Raw genomic sequence first — 19780 nt, 5'->3', positions numbered from 1 at the left:
AGAGGGTGCTGCCAGTCACGAGACAACCCAGAGGGGCAGAAAACAAACAGCCTTTCGGTGACAAAGTGGGTGCCAATGAGGTACCTTTGAAGGGATCGGCTCCTTTAAATGGGTCAGATTTGAAGGGGTCTTCTGCCTGAAAGGGATCCGGATGCAATTCTTGGGCGTTGTTGCTAAATAACAAGGCTTTATTTTTGAAAGGATCATCCTGTAATTTTGCAAAGAGACAGGACAGGGATTTCATTATTTCAGATTTAAAGCCAAGCACAGAATTCTATACTAAACTGGTATATTTTCCCCTCTTACGTGATGTGACCCTAAAGAGAGTAATTTTTTTAAAAAAAACCACAGAAGATGGATTTTAAATAATAACGTCAACAACAGTCCATTAATTGTGATAAATGTACAAGACATTAATAACAGGGTAAGCTGGCTGTGGGTTATACAGGAACTCTCTGTGCTATCTTTGCAAGTTTTCCTTAAGTCTTCTAAAATGAAAGTCTATTTAAAAATTGTCGAGTGGAAGCAACCCCGGCATCCAGTGATGGATGAACGAATAAGCGTGGTATGTCCATACAATGGATTATCATTCAGCCTTTAGAAGGAAGGAAATTTTGACACACACAACATGGATGAACCCTGAAGACATTAGGCTGAGTGAAAGAAGCCAATCACCAGAAGACAAATACTGTGTAATTCTACTTACATGAAGTCCCTAGAGCCATCAAATTCATAGAGATAGAAAGTAAAATAGTGGGTGGTCAGGAGGATGGGAAGCAGTGCTTAATGGGTATGAAGAAATTCTGGAGCTTGACCGTACAACATGAATATACTTAACGCTACTGAACTGCATAATGAAAGATGGCTATGATGGTAAACTTTATGTGTCTTTTACCATAATTAGAAATATTTTTTAATAAATCACTGTGTCAGAAAAAAAGTCATATTTTTGGAAATGTCAGAAAGAAAATGTAACGAGTCCCTTCAATGACTACAGCTCAAAGCCTCCTTGTTCAAAGGTGCACCTCCCTCCACCTCCTCAGAGTGTGCCTGCCTATGTGGGCATTTTTTAAAATGCCTGTTTCTACACCAAGAGGCATGATGGCTATTTACATCCAGAGAGGAAGTGCGTGCTTATGCAGTTAGAACTACTAGAGCATACACAGCACTTTGCATTTTTTCTTTAAAAAGTGCTTATTTGTAGAAACAAACAGCATATTTAAATCAGGGGGGGAACTTTGCTTTTGAAGAGCAAGTTTTTATAGTGGAAAAATTACCTGAAAGGGGTTGGGGAGGGACCTCACAATATATGCGGGAAAACAGTGCACTTGGTTTAGAAATACTGAGATATTTTGGTTCAGAAAGACACACCCTCAGTGAAAACACACAGGTTTCAGTATGACATTAAAAAGCACAACATCCTCCTTGAATGTGGCAAATGTGTCAGCATCCTTGGGGCTGGCGAACTCAGCCATTATTCCAACTGACCGAGACCAGATGATGAGAGAGCCGGAGCGTCCGTGAAAATACAGGGCAGTGACGTCAGAGGTGCCCACGGGAGGGTCCTGACAGGGCCGGGTGACTCCAGGGAGCAGGACGTGTCTCAGAGGTACCAGGCCAACAGGAACCCCCAGGCTCCCAAGGAATGGACCAACACCCCTGCCCTCTGACGGATGTGGAACGATTTTCCTTACCTGGAGGTGGGGAAGCCAAGCCAGGTCTTGGACAAGTGAGTACCAACGTCCGCAAGCGCGGCGTCCAAGTCTGCAACGCACAGACTCAGTAAGGATGCTGTGGTGCCAACTACCATGAGGCGCCCGCGCCAGCAGGCACCCAGTGGGGGTCTGAAACACAGACCAACATCAACAGACCTAATCAACGGAAGCCAGGAGGCCGGCATGGAAAAGCAACGCCCTGCAGCCCTGGGGAGAGGAACGTATTTGTTCCAGAAGAAGAGAGAGAGATGATGAACGACCTGGATAAAGTAGTGAATTAAGAATGACAACGTGGAAAACTACATAGAATAGAAGCTTCTATTTGGTTTTTAATTAGCAGTAATGTACCACTGCTAATTGGTACTTTTTTTTTTTTAATGTTTTCAATTGCCACTTGGAAAGACTTGTCAAGTTAACAGTGGACAACGGCGGAGAGGACCCCGATTCCTGGGTGCTCCGGCTGCAATCCCCCAACTGAAAGGCAGGTCTGCTCTCTCTCTCTAGGAGCAACTGCTCGGCCTGAGACAGCGGCCGCTCCCTCCCCTTCAAAGGAGAAGCCTGAGGCCCCCGGCAGGACTCACGAGGTTAGGGTAACCACGGGTTCGGATTCCATTTCAGGCTCGGAGCAGAAAGTAGATTTGCCCTGGCACAAAGGGGCCATCAACTCCACCACCTGCTGACCACCTACTGAGGAGCACAGAGCCATCTGCCCACCTGGGAGACGCAAGTGTGGTGGCCAAGCTTGGGGTGATCGGCGCCGCTTGTGGCAGAGAGCAAGCACTGTGAACAAGAAGCTCCCTGGCCAGCCTTAAGTTCTGCACCTCTCAGGAAACAGACGTGACAACTCCGAACGGGCATCAGGGTGGCATTCCGCAACATTCCTCCCCTTTAGACGGGGGCTGGGTGGTGGTGTGCCGGTGCAATCAACACTCTCAAGAGAAAATAAAAGCTCTGCTTGATAGCCAGCGCCAATTCCCATGGCATCACTACCCCCACTGGGGCTGATGTCCACTTACCAAAGGTGGAGCTAACCTTTACAAAATTCCTATTCAATCATCAGCTCTGAAGAGTCAGTAAAAGTGGCTCCAGTAGGCCAAGGGCTGAATGTGACAGACAAGCCCGTCCTTCGTGATGAGTTTGTGGTGAAGCTGAATTCTGCTTCTCTCTAGTAGGCTGGCTGAGCATAAGAAGTCTGTACCCTTATCAGCAGATGAGACACAAGGAATAAACATGGCTTTCAGAACCCTGCCATCTTGGACAAAGTAAAGTCATGTGAGCCCAACACTAAACCCAGTGACTTCAGTAAAACTGTGCAGACTAAGAACGTTCTAGACGCACCTCTTTGGTTACACTTGTTCTCGGGAAACTAAGCCCCTTACTTTCATCCCCTTTGAAGAGAACTAAGAAACCTCCCTCTCCTTGGGAACAGTCTTGAAATGTCCAGGAGTGAACAAAAGCCCTCTTCACACTGTTTATTAAGAAATGGAAACAAACCAAAAAGTGAGTGCTTTAAAGATTGTATTTGTGCAACAAGATATAGTTTTTCTTCCAAACAGTGGTTGTGGGTTTCTATGTAACACATGTGACGTCAACATTTCAAGATGGATTGACCATCATATAAACATCTGTAATAAGATGAATAAAAAATAAAAGCAAAAAAATCTGTGGGGGGCAGGGGTGAGGGAGAATCCCTATTTTCCAAATGACACTTCCCTGCCAACTTTTTATCCAAAGAAACCCGTCTTATCAAAGCCTGTGCGACAGAATTTAAGAGTGAGCTGTCCCATGAACTAAGACAGGACAGGCAAGCCAAGAGCTGTGAGGGCACCTGGAGAGACGCACAAGTAAGAGCGAGGCTGTGAAGCTGGGACACACAGACGGACGGTCAGGCGGGAAATTCCACCTCAGGAAGGAGGACCGTTCCCAGTCTCTATTCAAACGATGAAGCTGCCTAAATGGGCCCTGGAGCGGATACGAAATTCCCTCGTTTGCCATTTCCAAGTAGAGAGGAACGTGTGAATGGCAGGGGGAGGCAGGGAGGGCCAAAGATGGGAGTCAGATAACACCAGGAGCATTTTCTGAGCACTCTGGAGAATTATGCATAAGCTTTCCCGTAAATCCTAGGGACAGAGAACTTGGCCACTGAGGAAAGAGACATGTCGAGAAAGGCCCAGAGTCTCACATGAGGAGAGACAGAGAGGCTGAACTGTTATGGGGAGGGGAAGGAATCCACGAAGCGAACAAGGCCAGGAGCAGGAGCCTGGAGGAGAGAGACAGCAGCGCAGGGCGTGCGGCCAAAGGCTTTGGGGCAGAACACAAGGAAACTAGAGACCAGCTGTGTCCCCCCGGCTCCCACAGCAGCACAGAGATGCCCTCCTCAGCCCGAGTGAGCCGGAAACGGCACACGCCAGGACTCGGGACCACAGCAGTGAACTCTGGCCAGAACAGGGGACTAAGTAACACTGTCTGGATGCCAGCAGCCCCCCACCAGGACCCCCAGGGTCATGCGGCATGAACCCAAGTGCTGACATTTCAAATGTCACGAAAATTTCAGGAGATGGGCCCATTTGTGGGTGACGCAGCAACATCCCGGGAGGGCTGATTGCCATTCCTATTGATCTTTATCTCCACCTGTGATTTTCCAAGGTGCTCCTTGTAGAAACACGGACACACACACACACACACTTTTCCAGCCTCCCAGTGAGGAGAATGTGGGGTTTCACAATGTGTAAGAATTGATCCCACTGGGGGAAGCCCTCCCAATGGGAGGCACTAGCCCACAGAGATGGAGGTCTTCACAAACTGGTTTCACAAAGGATCCAGGCCTATGCTCGGCTCTGCCCCAGATGCCGGGCTGCAGGGCTGGTGGGCAGGGGCAGAGCAGCGAACACGAGAAACACCCTGCACGTGGATGGGATTAGGCTGGTGAGGGCTGGGTCCAGCAGGAGGGGCCTTCTCTGAGCCCAACACAGGACCCAATCCCAGGACTGGAAAGCACTTATTCAACCTTTACCATGGCTCCAAAACCGCCCCTCTCTGTCAGGGAGACACCCGCGCTCAGCTCTGCCAGGGCGGTCAGGCCGACGCCGGGGGCCCCGGCGAGCGTCTCGTCGTACTGCTCCAGGCTGCGCTGGGCTTCCTGGCGGCTCTCGTGCAGCTGGGACAGCTTGCTTCTGGCCTGGACGAGAGAGGCATGGTTGGCACGGAAAGCGGTGGAAAGCATCAGGCCACACATTTTTCTCTCAGGGCATCCCGCCCCAGATGATTCACGCAGATAACTGAGTTACCTGTCTACAGAGCAGATGTCCCTGCAGCCAAGTTTACAAGACTTGAAGCTGCTCAGAAACCGAGAGAGAGAGATCCCGTTATGACTGCCCTCAGGCGGCCTCTTTGTATCCCTGGTCCCTGAGAGAGGCAAGTATTCAAATACATGTTTGCTGATTCGGAATGAACTGGGACAAAATCCAGATTCACTATTCAAAGTGATGTTCAGCAGTCATTTTGCTTTATGGGATTTTTATTGCCATTTGCTCCTCCTTGTTCCTGGAGAAGGCATGTGAGGCCAGGGAAAGGATGGCAATCTGTGGAGGCAGACAGACCCCTGCTTTATCTTAACTGTCTCCTGCACACTGGTGACCTCACCTCTGTTTCCTCTTCTCCAAAATGGAATTGATGAGTAAGAGCCCTCTTGCACTGTCTGGCAGGGTGGCCTTAGTAAGTAGTAGCTATCATGTTTAACATCATTATTATTATCACTAACATACATTTATGTCTTGGCTGCTGTTTTTTGTTTTTTATTTTCATTTATTTTTATTAGTTGGAGGCTAATTACTTTACAATATTGTATTGGTTTTTGCCATACACTGACATGAATCAGCCATGGATTTACATGTGTTCCCCACCCCGATCCCCCCTCCCGCCTCCCTCCCCTTGGCTGCTGTTTTATAAAGGCTGGAGGACTGATGCTGAAGATGAAGCTCCACTGCTTGGGCTACCTGATGCTAATAGGAACCGACTTACTGGAAAAGACCCTTAGGCTGGTAAAGATCGAAGCCAGGAGGAGAAGGGGGCGACAGAGGATGAAATGGCTGGATGGCATCATCAACTCAACAGACATGAGTTTGAGCAGACTCCGGGAGATGGTAAAAGAAAGAAGAACCTGGCGTGCTGCAGCCCATGGGGTCGCAAAGAGTCGGACACTGAGCAACTGAACAACAGTAACAAAAAGGCTGACTGGGACAGGCCTCTACAGACATTAATCAACAATAAAGCACATTGTTACTGTCAGCTGCTCAGTCGTGTCCGACCCCGTGACCCCACGGACTGTAACTCACCAGGCTCTGCTGTCCATGGAGTTTTTCAGGCAAGGATACTGGAGTTACAGTAGCTATTCCCTTCTCCAGGGGATGTTCCCAACCCAGTGATCAAACTCAGGTTTCTCACACGGCAGGCAGATTCTTTAACCATCTGAGCCACCAGGGAAGCCCCATAAAGCACAATATATGTTATCAAATCCCTGAGGTTTGAGTTTGTAATTAACTTTTGCCTGTAAACTGGCAAAAAGAGCCAAGAGATCAATTCGGTCAAGAAAAGAAGCACAGATATGCATTTTGATATCGCCAAGGTCAAACATAACCCTCCCTATGTAGGTGGGACATCCGAGGGCCAGCGAGGAGGCCTTTGGCCATTCCATACAGGGCAGCCGGCTGCAGGCCTCGGGGCCTTCTCCCCAGAGCAGGCCAGGGAGGAGCGGGGCTCCTGAGAGGGTGGGGCCTCCTCGCTGTGCCGCCTCTTGAGCTGCATGGGGACAGAAGGCATCCTGGACTCTGTCTTCTTGCTTGTGCAAGGGCCCAGGCTGGTGAGACAGGTCCTGAACCTAGGCTCTCTTCAAACCAGTTAACGTCATGTGCTCACCCAGCCCGCACCCACTCCTCCAAAAACGATGCACACTCCAGCAGGGAAGCAGAAGGCTGGTAAGGCAAAACAGACCCCACCAGGCCACAGTCAATATGACAGGGAATATATGCTGGGGGGGTCTCCGCACTTCACCTGCAGGCTGAACAAAGCCTCCCAAGGAGAGAACCTAACGTGAATGAGGTGGGCAGCGCACACACCTCCGTAACTGCTCTGCTTGTGGCAGCCACCCTGCTCGGCAGGAGCCCCCAGAAGCCCCACCCCACCCGCACCCCAGCCAGGGGAGGCAGGCCTGCCCCACCCCGCCCCCCGGATACCTGGCTGATTTCCTCTTGAGTGGACTTCAGGGACTTGATGATGGTCTCCAGTTGGACTTTCCCAGCCTGGATGCTCTGCTCCAGCTGCGTCTCCTCCTGCTGCAGTCGGTTCAGCTCAGATTTGGCCCGGTTCAGGTCGTCTTCCTGGGACTTGAGGTCAGACTCCTGAGACTGGATCTGTGTCTTCAACGAGGAAATCTGAAATGAGATGAAATGTGACTTCGAGGAAGAATTCTGGTTTGTGTTTCTTGAGATGAGCTGACCCAGGGAGGGAGATACCAGCCCCAAAATGTGGACGCCGGGCTTCCTTACAGGGACCCCTCTCCACACATGGGAGAAGCATCGGCAATCTGACTGACTTGGCACTGAACATCCCCTCGTCTCAGAGATCTGCTGAGGTCACAGCCTCCCTGTTTTGTGACAAGCAGCAAAGACACCCGGGGGAGGTGAGACAGGCATGCTGTGTCGCCCGGGCCCGGGTGGGGTGTCCACACATAGGTTCACACTTATATGTGTGACAAGGCGGGTAAGATGGAGGTCAGGCCACAGATGCTTGGACACTTTCCCAAATGATAGGTTCAACTACTCTACTAAACCAGTAGGATGTCTCAGCCTTGATTCCAGGTCACGGTGAGCTCAAGGAAGTTCCTAAAAAGCCTTCTCCTCCTGCTGGGCTGGGGGTGTGGAGAGATAATGACTCACCATCTGGGTCTCATCCTGGCACTTCTGCCTGACGTCACTCAGCATGTCTCGAAGCTTGGCCTTCTGCTGGTCCATTTCATCCAGGCGGTCTTGGGCATCCTGTTTTTGAGCTTCTAGCTCTTGCAGACTGCTTGTTTCCCGGTCTAAATCATTTTGTAATTCCTAGGGAAGGGTCACATGAATTTACCTGAGACTCATTAAAATGGGGGCACGTCCAAGCCAACTGTCACAGCCAAGGCTGGAGCCCTCAAGACAGCCTCCAGGGACTTCCCTGGGGGTCCAGTAGCTGGGACTCCGTGCTTCCACTGCAGGGAGCCAGGGTTCAATCCTTGGTTGGGGAACAGAAGATCCTGCATGCTGTGTGGTACGGCCAAAAAATAATAAAAATTATTTACAACAGAAGATGGCCTACAGAACCATACATGCCACAGCGAACAATGCACACATCCCAGCGTGGCGGCCCCAGCTGAATCTCTCACTAAGGCCCTCAAGAAGCATTTACTGACGTCCTAAGAGAGGCCAGGCAGCAGCAGGGGCGGGGTTCCTGGCAAGACGAGCTCTCCAGTGACTGGTGGTCATGAGGGGAGGGAAGAGGCATCACTCAGACATAAGTGAGCAGAGACGAATGGACAGCTTGGGTGCTGTCGGAGTCGCAGGGGCGTGGGGAGACCAGACCAACGCTGCATGGGTGGAGAAGAGCCCAGGGAAGCGCACTTCAGTGGACCCAAAGGATGAGCAGGTGGCAGCCGGGAAAAAAGCCAGGAAGGTGAAGAGAAGATGGGGGGCCACAGAGGACCTGTAAGAGGAGGGGGTGCCGTGCTCTCCCTGGATCAAAGGAGAGCAGGCTGAGAGCACCAGAGGCCACGTGCCACGCCAGAGATGCCACTGGCTTCTGCAGCCAGAAGGCCCTGCGGATGTCCAAACTCGGGAGCAGGACATGATGGGTCCCGACCGCTAAAGCTCCTCCAAGTGGGGGGAGCCTGGCTCCAAAACGGACAATGCAGGTGTCCTCGGACTTGACTGTTAAGACTTCTAGGGGAAGGATCCTAGAGGTGGAAGGGCGAGTGTGAAAACGTGCACTGTCTATGACGACAAAATCTGAAAGCGATGCAAATTTCCCAGCGGAGCTGGCTGGACTCTCAGCACAATGCACCCTGAGCGACACGGCACCTCGCGGCCGAGTTACAGAGAGAAAAGAAAAAGGCATGTGGCAGAGCATGCACCTGCGAGGCACACCAGCACTTGTGCACACAGGAAGGCAAGAATAGGCACAGACATCTCTCCTTAAACACACACAAGAGCTTTCTGCAAGGCCTTGTGGGAGCTGATGGACTGTGCCTCTGGGGGAAAGGGGGTCGGGGGTAGGAGGCGCCCGTCTTATTTTCAACCAGATGAATGTCACATCTACCTGTAAGGTAGAGAACTAAAGGAGACACAGGATGGGAGGGGAGAGTGCGGCCTGAGGCTGACAAGAGGAAGCAATGGCGGAGGGGAGGGGACTCAAGCTGGGGCCGAGGGCAAGGTGACGGCAGCCTGGGCAAGGTGGGGGCTGTAGGACTTGAGGGAAGAGGTGGACTCGAGGTGACCGCTGGGAGGTCGGGGAGACAGAAGTGGTGAGACCGAGCCCCAGAACTGGCTGGGGCTGCCAGAGGCTGATGTCCCTTCAGAACACAACCCAAAGGAGGTGCAGGGTCTCCGTCTCCCCACTTTTTTAGTTTTTACGGAATATTTCTTCATTCATTTGGCCGCGGCGGATCTTGGCTGTGTCACTCGGGACCGTTTGAGGCTGTGCGCAGACCCCAGCTGCGGCACCTGGGAGTGTGGGCTCTCAGCTCCCTGGCCAGGGAGCGACCCCGCACCCCCACACTGCAAGTCAAGACTTCACCACTCAACCACCAGGGAAGTCCCTCCCACTCCCTGCTCCGAGGACAAAGGGCCATGGCTCGCTCCTCTTCGTCCGCCAAAGCACATCTCTGAGTTATCCGTGGGACTGGGTTTCCTGCTCCCCAGTCGCCTTGTCCCTGACTTTTAATTTGAAGAACAGACCTTGAGTGTGACAAGTCTGGAAGGGATAAAATCAAATGTTTTTGAGAGAAGGCTAGTGGCAGAGTAGAAACGTGGGTCTGCCACATCCGAGGGAAGGACAAGTGATGGTGGAGGTGGGGAGACAGAGGCAGAAGGAGGGTCAGACCCAGCAGCTTGGACAGAGGGACGTCAAGGAATCTGGGCCTCTTTCTGTAACGCAGAAGCAGTCGTGGAGGAGCCCAGGGGAAGACGGGCTGCCAGCTGCTGGTTAAGAAGGATGCCGGGGTCAGAGTGGAGGAGATATCTGAGCAAAGAGAAGACAGAAAAAAAAAACCCCAGACAACCTACAGACCCAGTTCAATCCCAACTGGAATGCCTGCCATCTTCTGACAGGCAGGCTCCAAGATTCAAAAGGAAATGCACGGGATCCAGAACAGACAAAACAGCCTTAAAAAATCCGAAGTTGAAGATGCATATTTTCCAATTTCAAAACTTACTACAGAGCAACAGTAATCAAGACAGTGTGATTCTGGCATAAGGAGAGACAGGAATCAATGGGACAGAACTGTGAGTTCAAAAACAAATCCACATGTCTATGACCAATTGATTTTTGAAAAGGGTGCCACAACAATTGAGTGAGGGGAAAAAAAAGAGCAGCCTCGTCAAGAAAAAAAAGAGCAGTCTCGTCAAGAAAAGGCCCTAACTCTAACTGGCCCTCCTCGTGGAAAACAATGAAGTTGGACCCCTCCCTCACACGATATGTAAATATTCACTCAAAATGTATCAAAGACGTAAATTTCACAGCTAAAACTACAAAACTCTTAGAAACGAATGTGGGGTAAATCTTTGTGACCTTGGATTTGAGAATGGGTTCCTGGGTATGACACCAAAAGAGCAGCGACTTCCCTGGGGGTCCTGTGGTCAAGACTCCTCACTTCCAATATAGACGGTATGGGTTCGTCCCCAGTTGGGTAACTAAGATCCTACAGGGTGAGTGGCACAGCCAAAAAATTTAAAAAAAAAAAAAAAAAAAGAGCGAAAAATGGAATAAATAAGCCAGACTTCATCAAAATTTAAAACTTTTGTGCTTCAAAGGACCACTGTCAAGAAAGACGACCCCAGGATGGGGGCATGATATTTGCAAATCATATATCTGGATAAGAGAATTTATCTGGAAAATATAAAGAACTCTTAAAACTCAGCTACAAAAAGGCAAATAACGCAATAAAAAATGGGCAAAGGATATGAGTTGGCCTTTCTCCAAGAAGATAAGCAAATGGCCAATGAGCACATAGTAAGATGCTCACCATCATTAGGGGAAGCGTTATGGGCAGTGAGATACCACTCCAGACCGACTAGGAAGGCTATTAAAAAAAAAAAAAAAAAACAGGACTAACATCAAGTGTTGGTGAGGATGTGGCAAAACTGGAATACCTTATTACTGGTGAGGATGAAAAATGGTGCAGCCACTTTGGAAAACAGTCTGGAATTTCCTCAAAGGGTTAAACACAGAGTTACCAAGTGACCCAGCAATTTCACTCTTAGATATACATACCCAAGAGATGTGAAATCACAGGTCCACACAAAAACCTGCACGTTACTATTCATAGCGGCATCATTTGCAATAGCTAAAAAACAGGAAAACCCAGATAGCGATGAACTGGTGAACAGATGAATAAAGTGTGGTGCAGCCACACAATGAAGCATTTACTCAGCTATTTAAAAAAAAAGAAGGGGCTTCCCTGGTGGCTCAGTGGTGAAGTATCTGCCTGTAAATGCAAGGGACATGGGCTCAATCGTTGGTCCGCGAAGGTCCCACATGCAGCAGGGAAACGAAGCCGTGCACACAACCACTGAGCCTGTGCTCTGGAGCCTGGGGGCCGCGGCCACTGCAGCCCGCGCACCCGGAGCCCGTGCTCCGCGGCAGGAGAAGCCTGAGCAGCCCAACTAGACAGCAGCTCCTGCTCACCGCAACTGAAGGCCCACACGCGACAACGGAGACCCGGCACAGTCAAAAATAAACAAACAAAATATAGAATAAAAAATAAACAAGAAACAAAAGATAAATAAATAAATCTTTAAAAGAAGAAAGGAAGCACTGATACATGCAACAACATGAATGAACCTTGAAACGACGCTGAGGGAAGAGAGGCCAGACACAAAGGCCCACCGTGTATGATTCCATTGATAGGAAATGTCCAGAACAGGCAAATCCAGAGATGGAAGGGACACGGGTGGATGCCAAGGGCTAGGAAGGACTGGGGACAGCTAATGAGCATGGAGTTGCTTTTTGGAGGGATGAGAATGTTCTGTAATTGACTGTGGTGACGGCTGTGCAACTTCATGCATATTCTAAAAGCCACTGAATTACATACTTTAAATGGATGAATTGTAAGGTATGTGAGTTACAGCTCAATAAAGCTGTTGTTAGAAACACAAAACAGAACAGTAAACCAGGTAAAGATGCCACAGGATCTCACTAGGACGATAGTCATGGAAATGGAGAGACCCCCTCAGGCAGGAGGGGGAAGGGGAGGCCTTTGGGGGCTGAAGCTGAAGCTCCCATTGCTTAAAACCAAACATAAACTGGCCCGAGGACCAAGGCCTCCTCGTCAATGCTGGGCCCTATCCTAGAGCCCATGCTAGCAGGTGTGACATATGATTTCCTCGTCAAACCCATCTGGGAAAAGGCAACAGGAACCAGAGTCAGACCTGGTTTTCACAAAAGAGCTTTAGTACATATAGTGTTCTGAGGGGACCCTGGTGGTCCAGTGGTTAAGACTCTGCCTTCCAACGCAGGGAGCACAGGTTCAATCCCTGGCCGGGGAAGTAAGATCCCCCATGCTGCACATGGCATGGTCTGAATAAATAAACAAATAGTGTTCTGTGGCTGCCTAAGGAGCTGCCATCTCGTTAGAGTAGAGCCCCGTCCTGGTCTGAGTACAAACGAAGCTCCCACGCAGCAGGGGCTGGCCTGGCTGGAGCTGGCCTCGCTCCAGCTCCGAAGAGCTATGGGGGTGCACAGGGACACCACGTCTCGAAGGCTGCAGGAGTATGCTGTCGGAGCCCGGCAGCGAGGTTCTGGGGGGCCTCACGCAGCCTGCTGTGCAGACCAAGGGGACAGCAGCTCCAGCCGTCAGACCGGCCCGACGGCTTTCTCAGAGTCGCGCAGGAGCAGGTCAGAGACCTGGGGACTGGCTTCCCTGGAATTCAAGGACGTCACAGCACCCAGATCCCCAGGGACAGAAGCCCGTACAGAGTGACAAAGACACGAGAGGGAGGACCGCCCAGGCATTCGTGTGGCTGGCTGGGCCAGGGCCAGGGTGAGCTGGAAGATGAGACCAGCGTCCCTGCACCAAACAACGTGGAGGGTCAGTGATACGGGAAGATGAGAACTGAGTCTGAGGGAGGGCAGTTCCCAGACACGGGTAGGAATCAGAGGGCTGAGGTGAGAGGAATACACCAGAACGAACATGCAAACGCCCAGAAAAATAGAGTCCCTTCACGTGGCCTCATATATAATGCAGCTTATTTGAGCTGAAAAAACAAAACAAAAAATATGATAGAGGCAGGCTGTTCCCTGCCTTTTGATCCAAAACATTCCAGGGGACTATCTAAGGCCCAACCCCCGATGCCAACGTGTACAGAGTGAGAATCCAGGAAAGAAGAGTCTGGACACTGCAGTGTGGGGACCAGTGAGAACCACCCTACCCCAGCTGCAGACGGAAGCTGCGACAGAGGACACTTCCTGCCTGGTGAGCAGGCGCTGCACGCGTCTGTCCGCTGGCTGTCTCATGACATCCCCCAGCCCTCGTGTGACAGGGGACGGGGAGGGGCATACAGTGCTACCCAGACCCCCGAGCCTCACTGAGTCAGGTGCTGCCTCCCCGGCTTGGCTCAGGCTGCTGCCCTAGCAGGCGGCCCAGAAAGAACCAGCCACTGCAGGGTGGTGGGAGAGCGCTGCTCCCGGCGCTGGTCCCCGCGGCCGGGGGGGAGACCGAGGCAGGGAGGCTGCGCCACGCGCCTGCAGTCTCCCGGGTGAGCCACGGTGGGGCCACAGCGCTGAGTGCTCCGCCCCACTCCTCTCCCCAGCTCTGAGCTCAGAGCACTCAGAGGCCCCACACAGGGACCAGCAGGCCCAGCAGTGTGCATGCTTGGGGGAGCGGGGGCACAGACAACTCGCGTCTCCCCTGGTGGCAGAGCCATTCTCTACTCATCCAGACCTGAGACATCTTGGGAACCAAGGTCTCTTGGAGCGTGCAGCTCCCAGGCACTGACCACTGCGTTTCCAGCACAGCCTCACTCTGCCCAGACGAGTGAGCGCGACGTGCCTGCCAGACCCCGGGCACCAGCCCACGGCCCGGAGGAGCGGAACATTCATTACCAATGTTGCATAAGGTCTAGAGATGTTACATAACTTGCCCAAAGGCACACAGCTGCTAAGACGAGCCAGGTTTGAGCCCTGGCACTCAGACCCCAAACAGCTGACTCAGAGGAAATGACCCTGATGCTTGGAAAGACTGAAGGCAAAAGGAGAAGGCGGCAGAGGATGAGATGGTTGGAGGGCGTCACCAATTCAGTGGACATAAACTTGGGCAGACTCCAGAAGACAGTGAGGGACAGGGAGGCCAGGCGTGCTGCAGTCCGTGGGGCTGCAAAAAGGCGGACCCAACTGAACGACTGGAAAACAACTCAGACCCCCAGTGTCCACCGTCACCACCCTCCGCAAGGAGACTCTCCAGGCAGGGCTGTCCCGAGGACAGGTTAGACAGCACTGTCTGAACCTCAGAACCTCAGGCTAAGCGAGAGAAACCAGATATCAAAGATGGGATGTAGTATGATTCCCTTTCTGTGAAATGTCCACAACAGGCAAATCCATAGAGACAGAAAAGAGCTCATCAAGGGCTAGACGAGGAGATAGGAAGTCACTGCTGATTGTGATGGGATCTCCTTTTGGGGTGATGGAAATGTTCTGAAGCTAGACAGAGGTGATGGTTAAGCAATATAAAGAATATGTTAAAAATGACTGAATTATATACTTCAGAAGAATGGATGCTATGTTGCGTGAATATCTCATTTTTTTTAAAAAAATCCACTATCTACAGTTATAGGAAACTCAAAATAAATCACTTGTAAATCCCCAAAGCCTGAGTCTCCAGTGAGTGCCACGCTGCCCCTCTGCCCTGCGCCACTACCCCCGCCAGGCATCCCTGAACCACACCTGGTACAAGGTCCATCCTACCAAACCCAGCTTGCATGCTTACCTGTACTTCATTGGTTTTCTGTCTGATGGCCTCTTCCTTTTCTCGAATGTCTTGTTCCAGTGAGTATTTCTCTCTGTGTTTGAACAGTCCATGAAAGCACAGAGAGACAGCATGAGGAAGTGAGCTGACCATCTCCCCCACAATTCTCCCCAACGACCATCTGCTTTCAGTCACCCCCTCCCCTCCAAGCGTGGGTGGAACCTGTGGGTGCCACAAGGCTTGGCCCCCAACATGGTCACGTGAGACTTTTAAAGTAGAGGGTGTTGGAGTGACGCCCAGGGGGAGAAGGGCTGGACGTGCCTCTGCTGACTTTGAAGATGGAGGGGTCACAGGAGGGGGCACAGGGCTGCCCCTCAGAGCAGAATGGGCCCCACTGACATACAGCAGGAAGGGAGGCCCCAGACTCCCAGCTCTGAGGAACCTGGACAGCACCCTGGACTCGGCCCTGTGAAGCCCTGAGCAGGGGCCCAGCTGAGCCCTCCTGGATTCCTGGTCTGCAGAGCTGCGCATGAATGAATCTGTGCTATTTTAAGCCATTCCACACATGGCAAGAGAAAATGAACATGCCCTCTAAATCCTTGGTTGCGCCTGCTCATGAATGGTAAGCGCCTCCTTCTCAGAAGACGGAGCATTGAGGACATGTGGAAAGGGGCCTGGCTTTCAGGGAGCTCACAGGGGACAGATGAACACACAAATGCACACAACCTATGTACCATGGAGGGAAATCCAACGGGATAAGGAAAGGGGGTGGGAGTGTCCTGCAATGGGCGACCAGGAAGGACTGAGGACGTGGCCTGTGAGGAGAAAATGTGACCGAAGAACGTTCCTGTCAACGGGCACAGGAAGGCAGAGCTCAGCAGGGGAGCCACGGTTGAGTCCACAGTGATGCAAAGTGGGCTAGGGACTCCAGAGGGCTGGCCGCAAGGAGTGCCTGGGAGGGTCTCTGAGCCCGGCTACTCCTCACAGGAGGCTGCAGTGGGCCGCTACGCACACCGGGGGCCTGCTGGGGCCTTGTCTGCCACCTCAGCGGCAGACCGCCCCCCACCCCGGCAGCAACCAGTCTGGTTCTTCTCCTGGAAGACAAAGGCTGTGTGCCCCTCCCCCAAATTCATACAGTGAAATCCTAACCACCCCCGTGAGGGTGTTAGGAGGTGGGGCCGTTGGGAGGAGATTGGGGCATGAGGACAGGGTTCCCAGGAAGGGGATTAGTGCCCTTACAAGAGACCCCAGAGACCTTCCGCACCCCTCCACCATGGGAGAACACCCCAAGAAGACACTGTCTGTGGACCAGGAGACACACCATACCGGACACCTGACCCATCTACACCTCTATCTAGACCGCTAGTCTCCATGATGAGGAGACTGTGTGTCTGCTATTTAAGCCCCTTCAGTCTGGGGCAGCCTGTTAGAGCAGCCTGAATGCACCAAGTACCCGAAGGGGCTGCCTCCGTGTCGGAAACCTCACGTGGCCCACACACCCTGCCTCCCCTGCCAGGAACCCAGCACTCGCTCGACAGCAAGGCCTCCTCGGGGTCGCTGGGTCAGACATGAAACAACCGTGAGCTTGCATATTCGTTCCTCCAAGTCTAAGGACCACCCAACAATACAACGCCCCTTCCGGTCCATTACGACTGGGTCCTGTCTCCAGGGGAGAGGCGCATTTTCACCACGCTGCTAGGCAACAAGCCTGAAGGTCACTCTCGAGGCCACCCAGGCCCGGCTTCCTGCACACGCTTGCTCTACACACACTTGCCTCTCACCTTCACAGGGAAACGCTCCAGGCTGCCCGAGGCTACACAGCTGTGCAGAGGCTCTCTTGGCCTGACTCAGACACCAAGACCCCAACCCTCACGTTACAGGGTCCCCTCCCTCCTCTATCTACGGTCCTGATTAACAGCCTCACCCTGGCTCTAAGAAACTGGGCCTCCATCCTCACAGACCCTCTCTGCCTTGCTAGGCTGCCTGCACTGACCTCTGGTTTGGAAATACAGCCCTGGGGGAGCCGGGGACAGAACAGGAGCTGTGTCCTGGGCTGACACAAAGAGGAGAATCTGGCTTCAGGGGCAGCCAAGGCTGAGCTTGGCGGCCAGCCAGGCACCCACCCAACTGGTCTCCCACGCCTCCTGGTCCACCTCTGCCTCTCAGAGCTCTGCCTCGCTCAGCGTGCAGACCGCCCAGGGGCGCCCGCTGTAAGCAGGGTCTCACTTGCTCCGGCAAAGGGACACCGTTTCTACTTTCGGCCCAGACACACTCCCTTTCTGGTGGATGGCAGGGTGCCCTTGGTCCTTCCGCTGGCTAAGCCCCACTCCCCAGCCCTCGGAAGTGATGAGAGCCCACCCCCCACCCCCAGAATTAGCTGGTAAGACGATGCTGCTGTACAGAAGACCACAGGGCACACCGCAAGTAGAAGTCTGCTTTCAGCCACACGCTGAGAATACAGACACACCCGCCAAAGCCCTTCTTTACGGGTGGGCGCTGGGAGTGAAGGTGGAAACCTGGACCCAAGGCCTCTCACAGAGTTCAGTGGTTCCTCCTAAGTCACAGGCTCGCTACCTGTGGCTAGCTGCTTTACATGTTTGGATGTTACAGTGCCTTCCTGCAGAGGGGATGGGGTGCCCTCAGTGCTGGAGACCCCACAGCCCACACTGGCTCCCACTGAGGAGGTCAGGACTTGAGCTCATTAAGTCAACTCAGGAACTTGGGAGAATCTGTGTCCCTTCGCTCCTGCTGAGCAAACTCGTGATGGCCAAGTTGAGAGGTAGTCCACAATCCTCTGCTGCTTGCAATGTTAACCTGGGGAAACAGGCTGGAATCAGAGGGGAAGGGGACATTTTAGCATACCTCTGTAACTGGGTGATCTCCTGACTGATGTCGTCAAGTTCCTTCACACCGGTAAACTCCCCCGATCCAAGAGTGCTTGAACTATCCTGGAACCAAATTCAGACACAGAATTACAAACTGGCAAGATGACCTCATAAGACAGCAGGGGCGACAGGTCTTGGAATGAGGTGTAAAATCATTCATCTCCAGCCCCCAACCTGGAAACCATCTGGGCAGTCCAGACACACCCCGCGGGCCCCCGCGAAGGCTGGGCAGACCGCCAGCACCCGCCTGCTCGGTGGGCTGCCGGCGCCACCTGGTGGCGGGCTGAGGGGAGCGCCGCGAACACTAGGGGAATGAATGGGAATGAACGGGCCTGCGGCTACTCACCGGGATGGGAGTGCCTCTCTCCGAGGGCGGCACCATGTCCGGCGAGAGGACTTGAGGGGGGTCGATGCCTTTACTGACCTTCTGCTGAATGAAATACATAGCTAACGCGAACTGGTCTTTGCTTAACTTCCCCGTTTGCCTCGTATCGGCCAGGGCCCTGGGAGAGACACGGCAACGCTGATTACACACCACAAGCACCAGCATCGGTTCTGAGTACGAGGAACCCACACTTCTGAAAAACGGACCACGACAGTAACTGAAAACACCAGAGCACAGCCGTGCCTCCTTTTCACTGAGAGCGGCCCCGCCACGGCAGCCCCCAGCCCAGGCGCCAAGGCAGCAGGGCGCGCCTCTGGGCTGGAGAACCGCCTCGGGCCCACACACTGACCACCAGGGCTGGGAGAGAGCCGAGTGTCTCCACCAAAGGCTGGTTTACAGACATCTTTGTTCTTGCTTCCACTCAAGGGCAGGACAGGAAAGCTTGAACTGCAACTATTTCTCCCGGGGCTCCTGGCGAGGGCCAGTCTGCAGCGCGCCCAGCCCACAGCGGCTCTCAACCTGCAGTCTCGTCTCTCCGGCCCGCCCCTCTTCCCAGTCACTGAAGGTGCAGGGGCTCCGGCCCACACGTTGGGGCTGCTCTGTCCGAGTCCACTCAGGCGGCGTCGCTCTGCTTGTCCTGACAGGCTCCCTGGGCACTTGCAGGGGACAGGCCCACAGCCTTGTGCGGTCCCTGCGATCCTTCCTGGCATGTTATCTCCACTTTAGTCTCGTCCCCCTCCTCTGCCCCCAGCCACCCCAGACTGTCCTTCCACCGCACCGATGGTTAGTCTAGAGCTCGCTCTTCTGGTCCTCGGCCTTCACTCTCTGTCATCCCTTCCATGGGCCCTCCTTTAATCCGAGTATATCTGTGATTTCGTTGTGTCATTTATGGGTCGGCCCTTACAGGTCGAGATCCATGTTATAAATTACCTTCCTTTACATGATGATCGGGCCATGACTTGAATCCCACTCACAGGCACTTCAGCACCCAAGGCGCAGGCCGCCCGAGTCATCACCAGCAGCTGGGCCTCCCCCAGGGACTGACTGGGAGGCACGTGCTCCCTGAGGAGGCACAGTCCGTTTTCTCGGTTGGGGCCTCACCTCACAATGCGGCCATCTCTCAGTTATTGCGAAGGACAGTTATTTCCCCCAGTCACTCCAGTGAATGTTACAGCTCTGCCGGGAGGGCTTCACTGCTCAAGCTGCATGGGAACTCTCTGACAGCTCCCAGGTAAAGCCCTCTAAGCGAGGGCTCGCCCCCAGAGAAGACAGCTGGGAAGTGGTTGCCACCGCCGGCCATCGCAAGGCCGTGAAGACTGTCCTGCCGGCCCGGGAGGGAACGGCCGCGGAGATGGCGCCCTGACCGGTCCTGAGGTGCAGGCTGGAGCCTCCCTCTCCCCACCCCCACGTCACTGGCCTTCACGAGGCACGGCCTCTCAGGGATGTGGCCGCAGCCCTGAGGCCCAGGGTGGCCCTGCTGGAGCCTTCGGCGTCCTCACTGCACACAGCACCCCCAAGGGGCCAGGATCGAGCACCTGCAGCTCCACTGGCTGTGCTGAAAGCTGCAGGACCACCAGCAAGAACTGCCCTGGCC

The 19780-nt window shown here is 53.2% G+C and overlaps 1 protein-coding gene across 4 annotated transcripts in view; it reads right to left on the bottom strand.

The window, feature by feature from the left end:
- The window catches only part of EPS15L1 (epidermal growth factor receptor pathway substrate 15 like 1), a 105529-nt gene that overhangs the window by 38774 nt on the left and 46975 nt on the right, over positions 1-19780 (bottom strand). For all 4 annotated transcript variants that reach the window (XM_043911085.1, XM_043911086.1, XM_043911087.1 and 1 more), the window contains exons 11-17: positions 18148-18304; positions 17779-17864; positions 14938-15010; positions 7649-7810; positions 6947-7144; positions 4729-4893; positions 85-208 (exon numbers count right to left, since the gene is read on the bottom strand). In XM_043911085.1, coding sequence (XP_043767020.1) covers positions 85-208; positions 4729-4893; positions 6947-7144; positions 7649-7810; positions 14938-15010; positions 17779-17864; positions 18148-18304 — 965 coding nt within the window. The remainder of the gene's footprint in view (positions 1-84; positions 209-4728; positions 4894-6946; positions 7145-7648; positions 7811-14937; positions 15011-17778; positions 17865-18147; positions 18305-19780) is intronic.

Source organism: Cervus elaphus, chromosome 9 (assembly GCF_910594005.1).
Source record: "Cervus elaphus chromosome 9, mCerEla1.1, whole genome shotgun sequence".
Classification (NCBI taxonomy): domain Eukaryota; kingdom Metazoa; phylum Chordata; class Mammalia; order Artiodactyla; family Cervidae; genus Cervus; species Cervus elaphus.
Note: the sequence above shows the minus strand (reverse complement) of the source record. Positions and strands in the feature narration are given on the sequence as shown.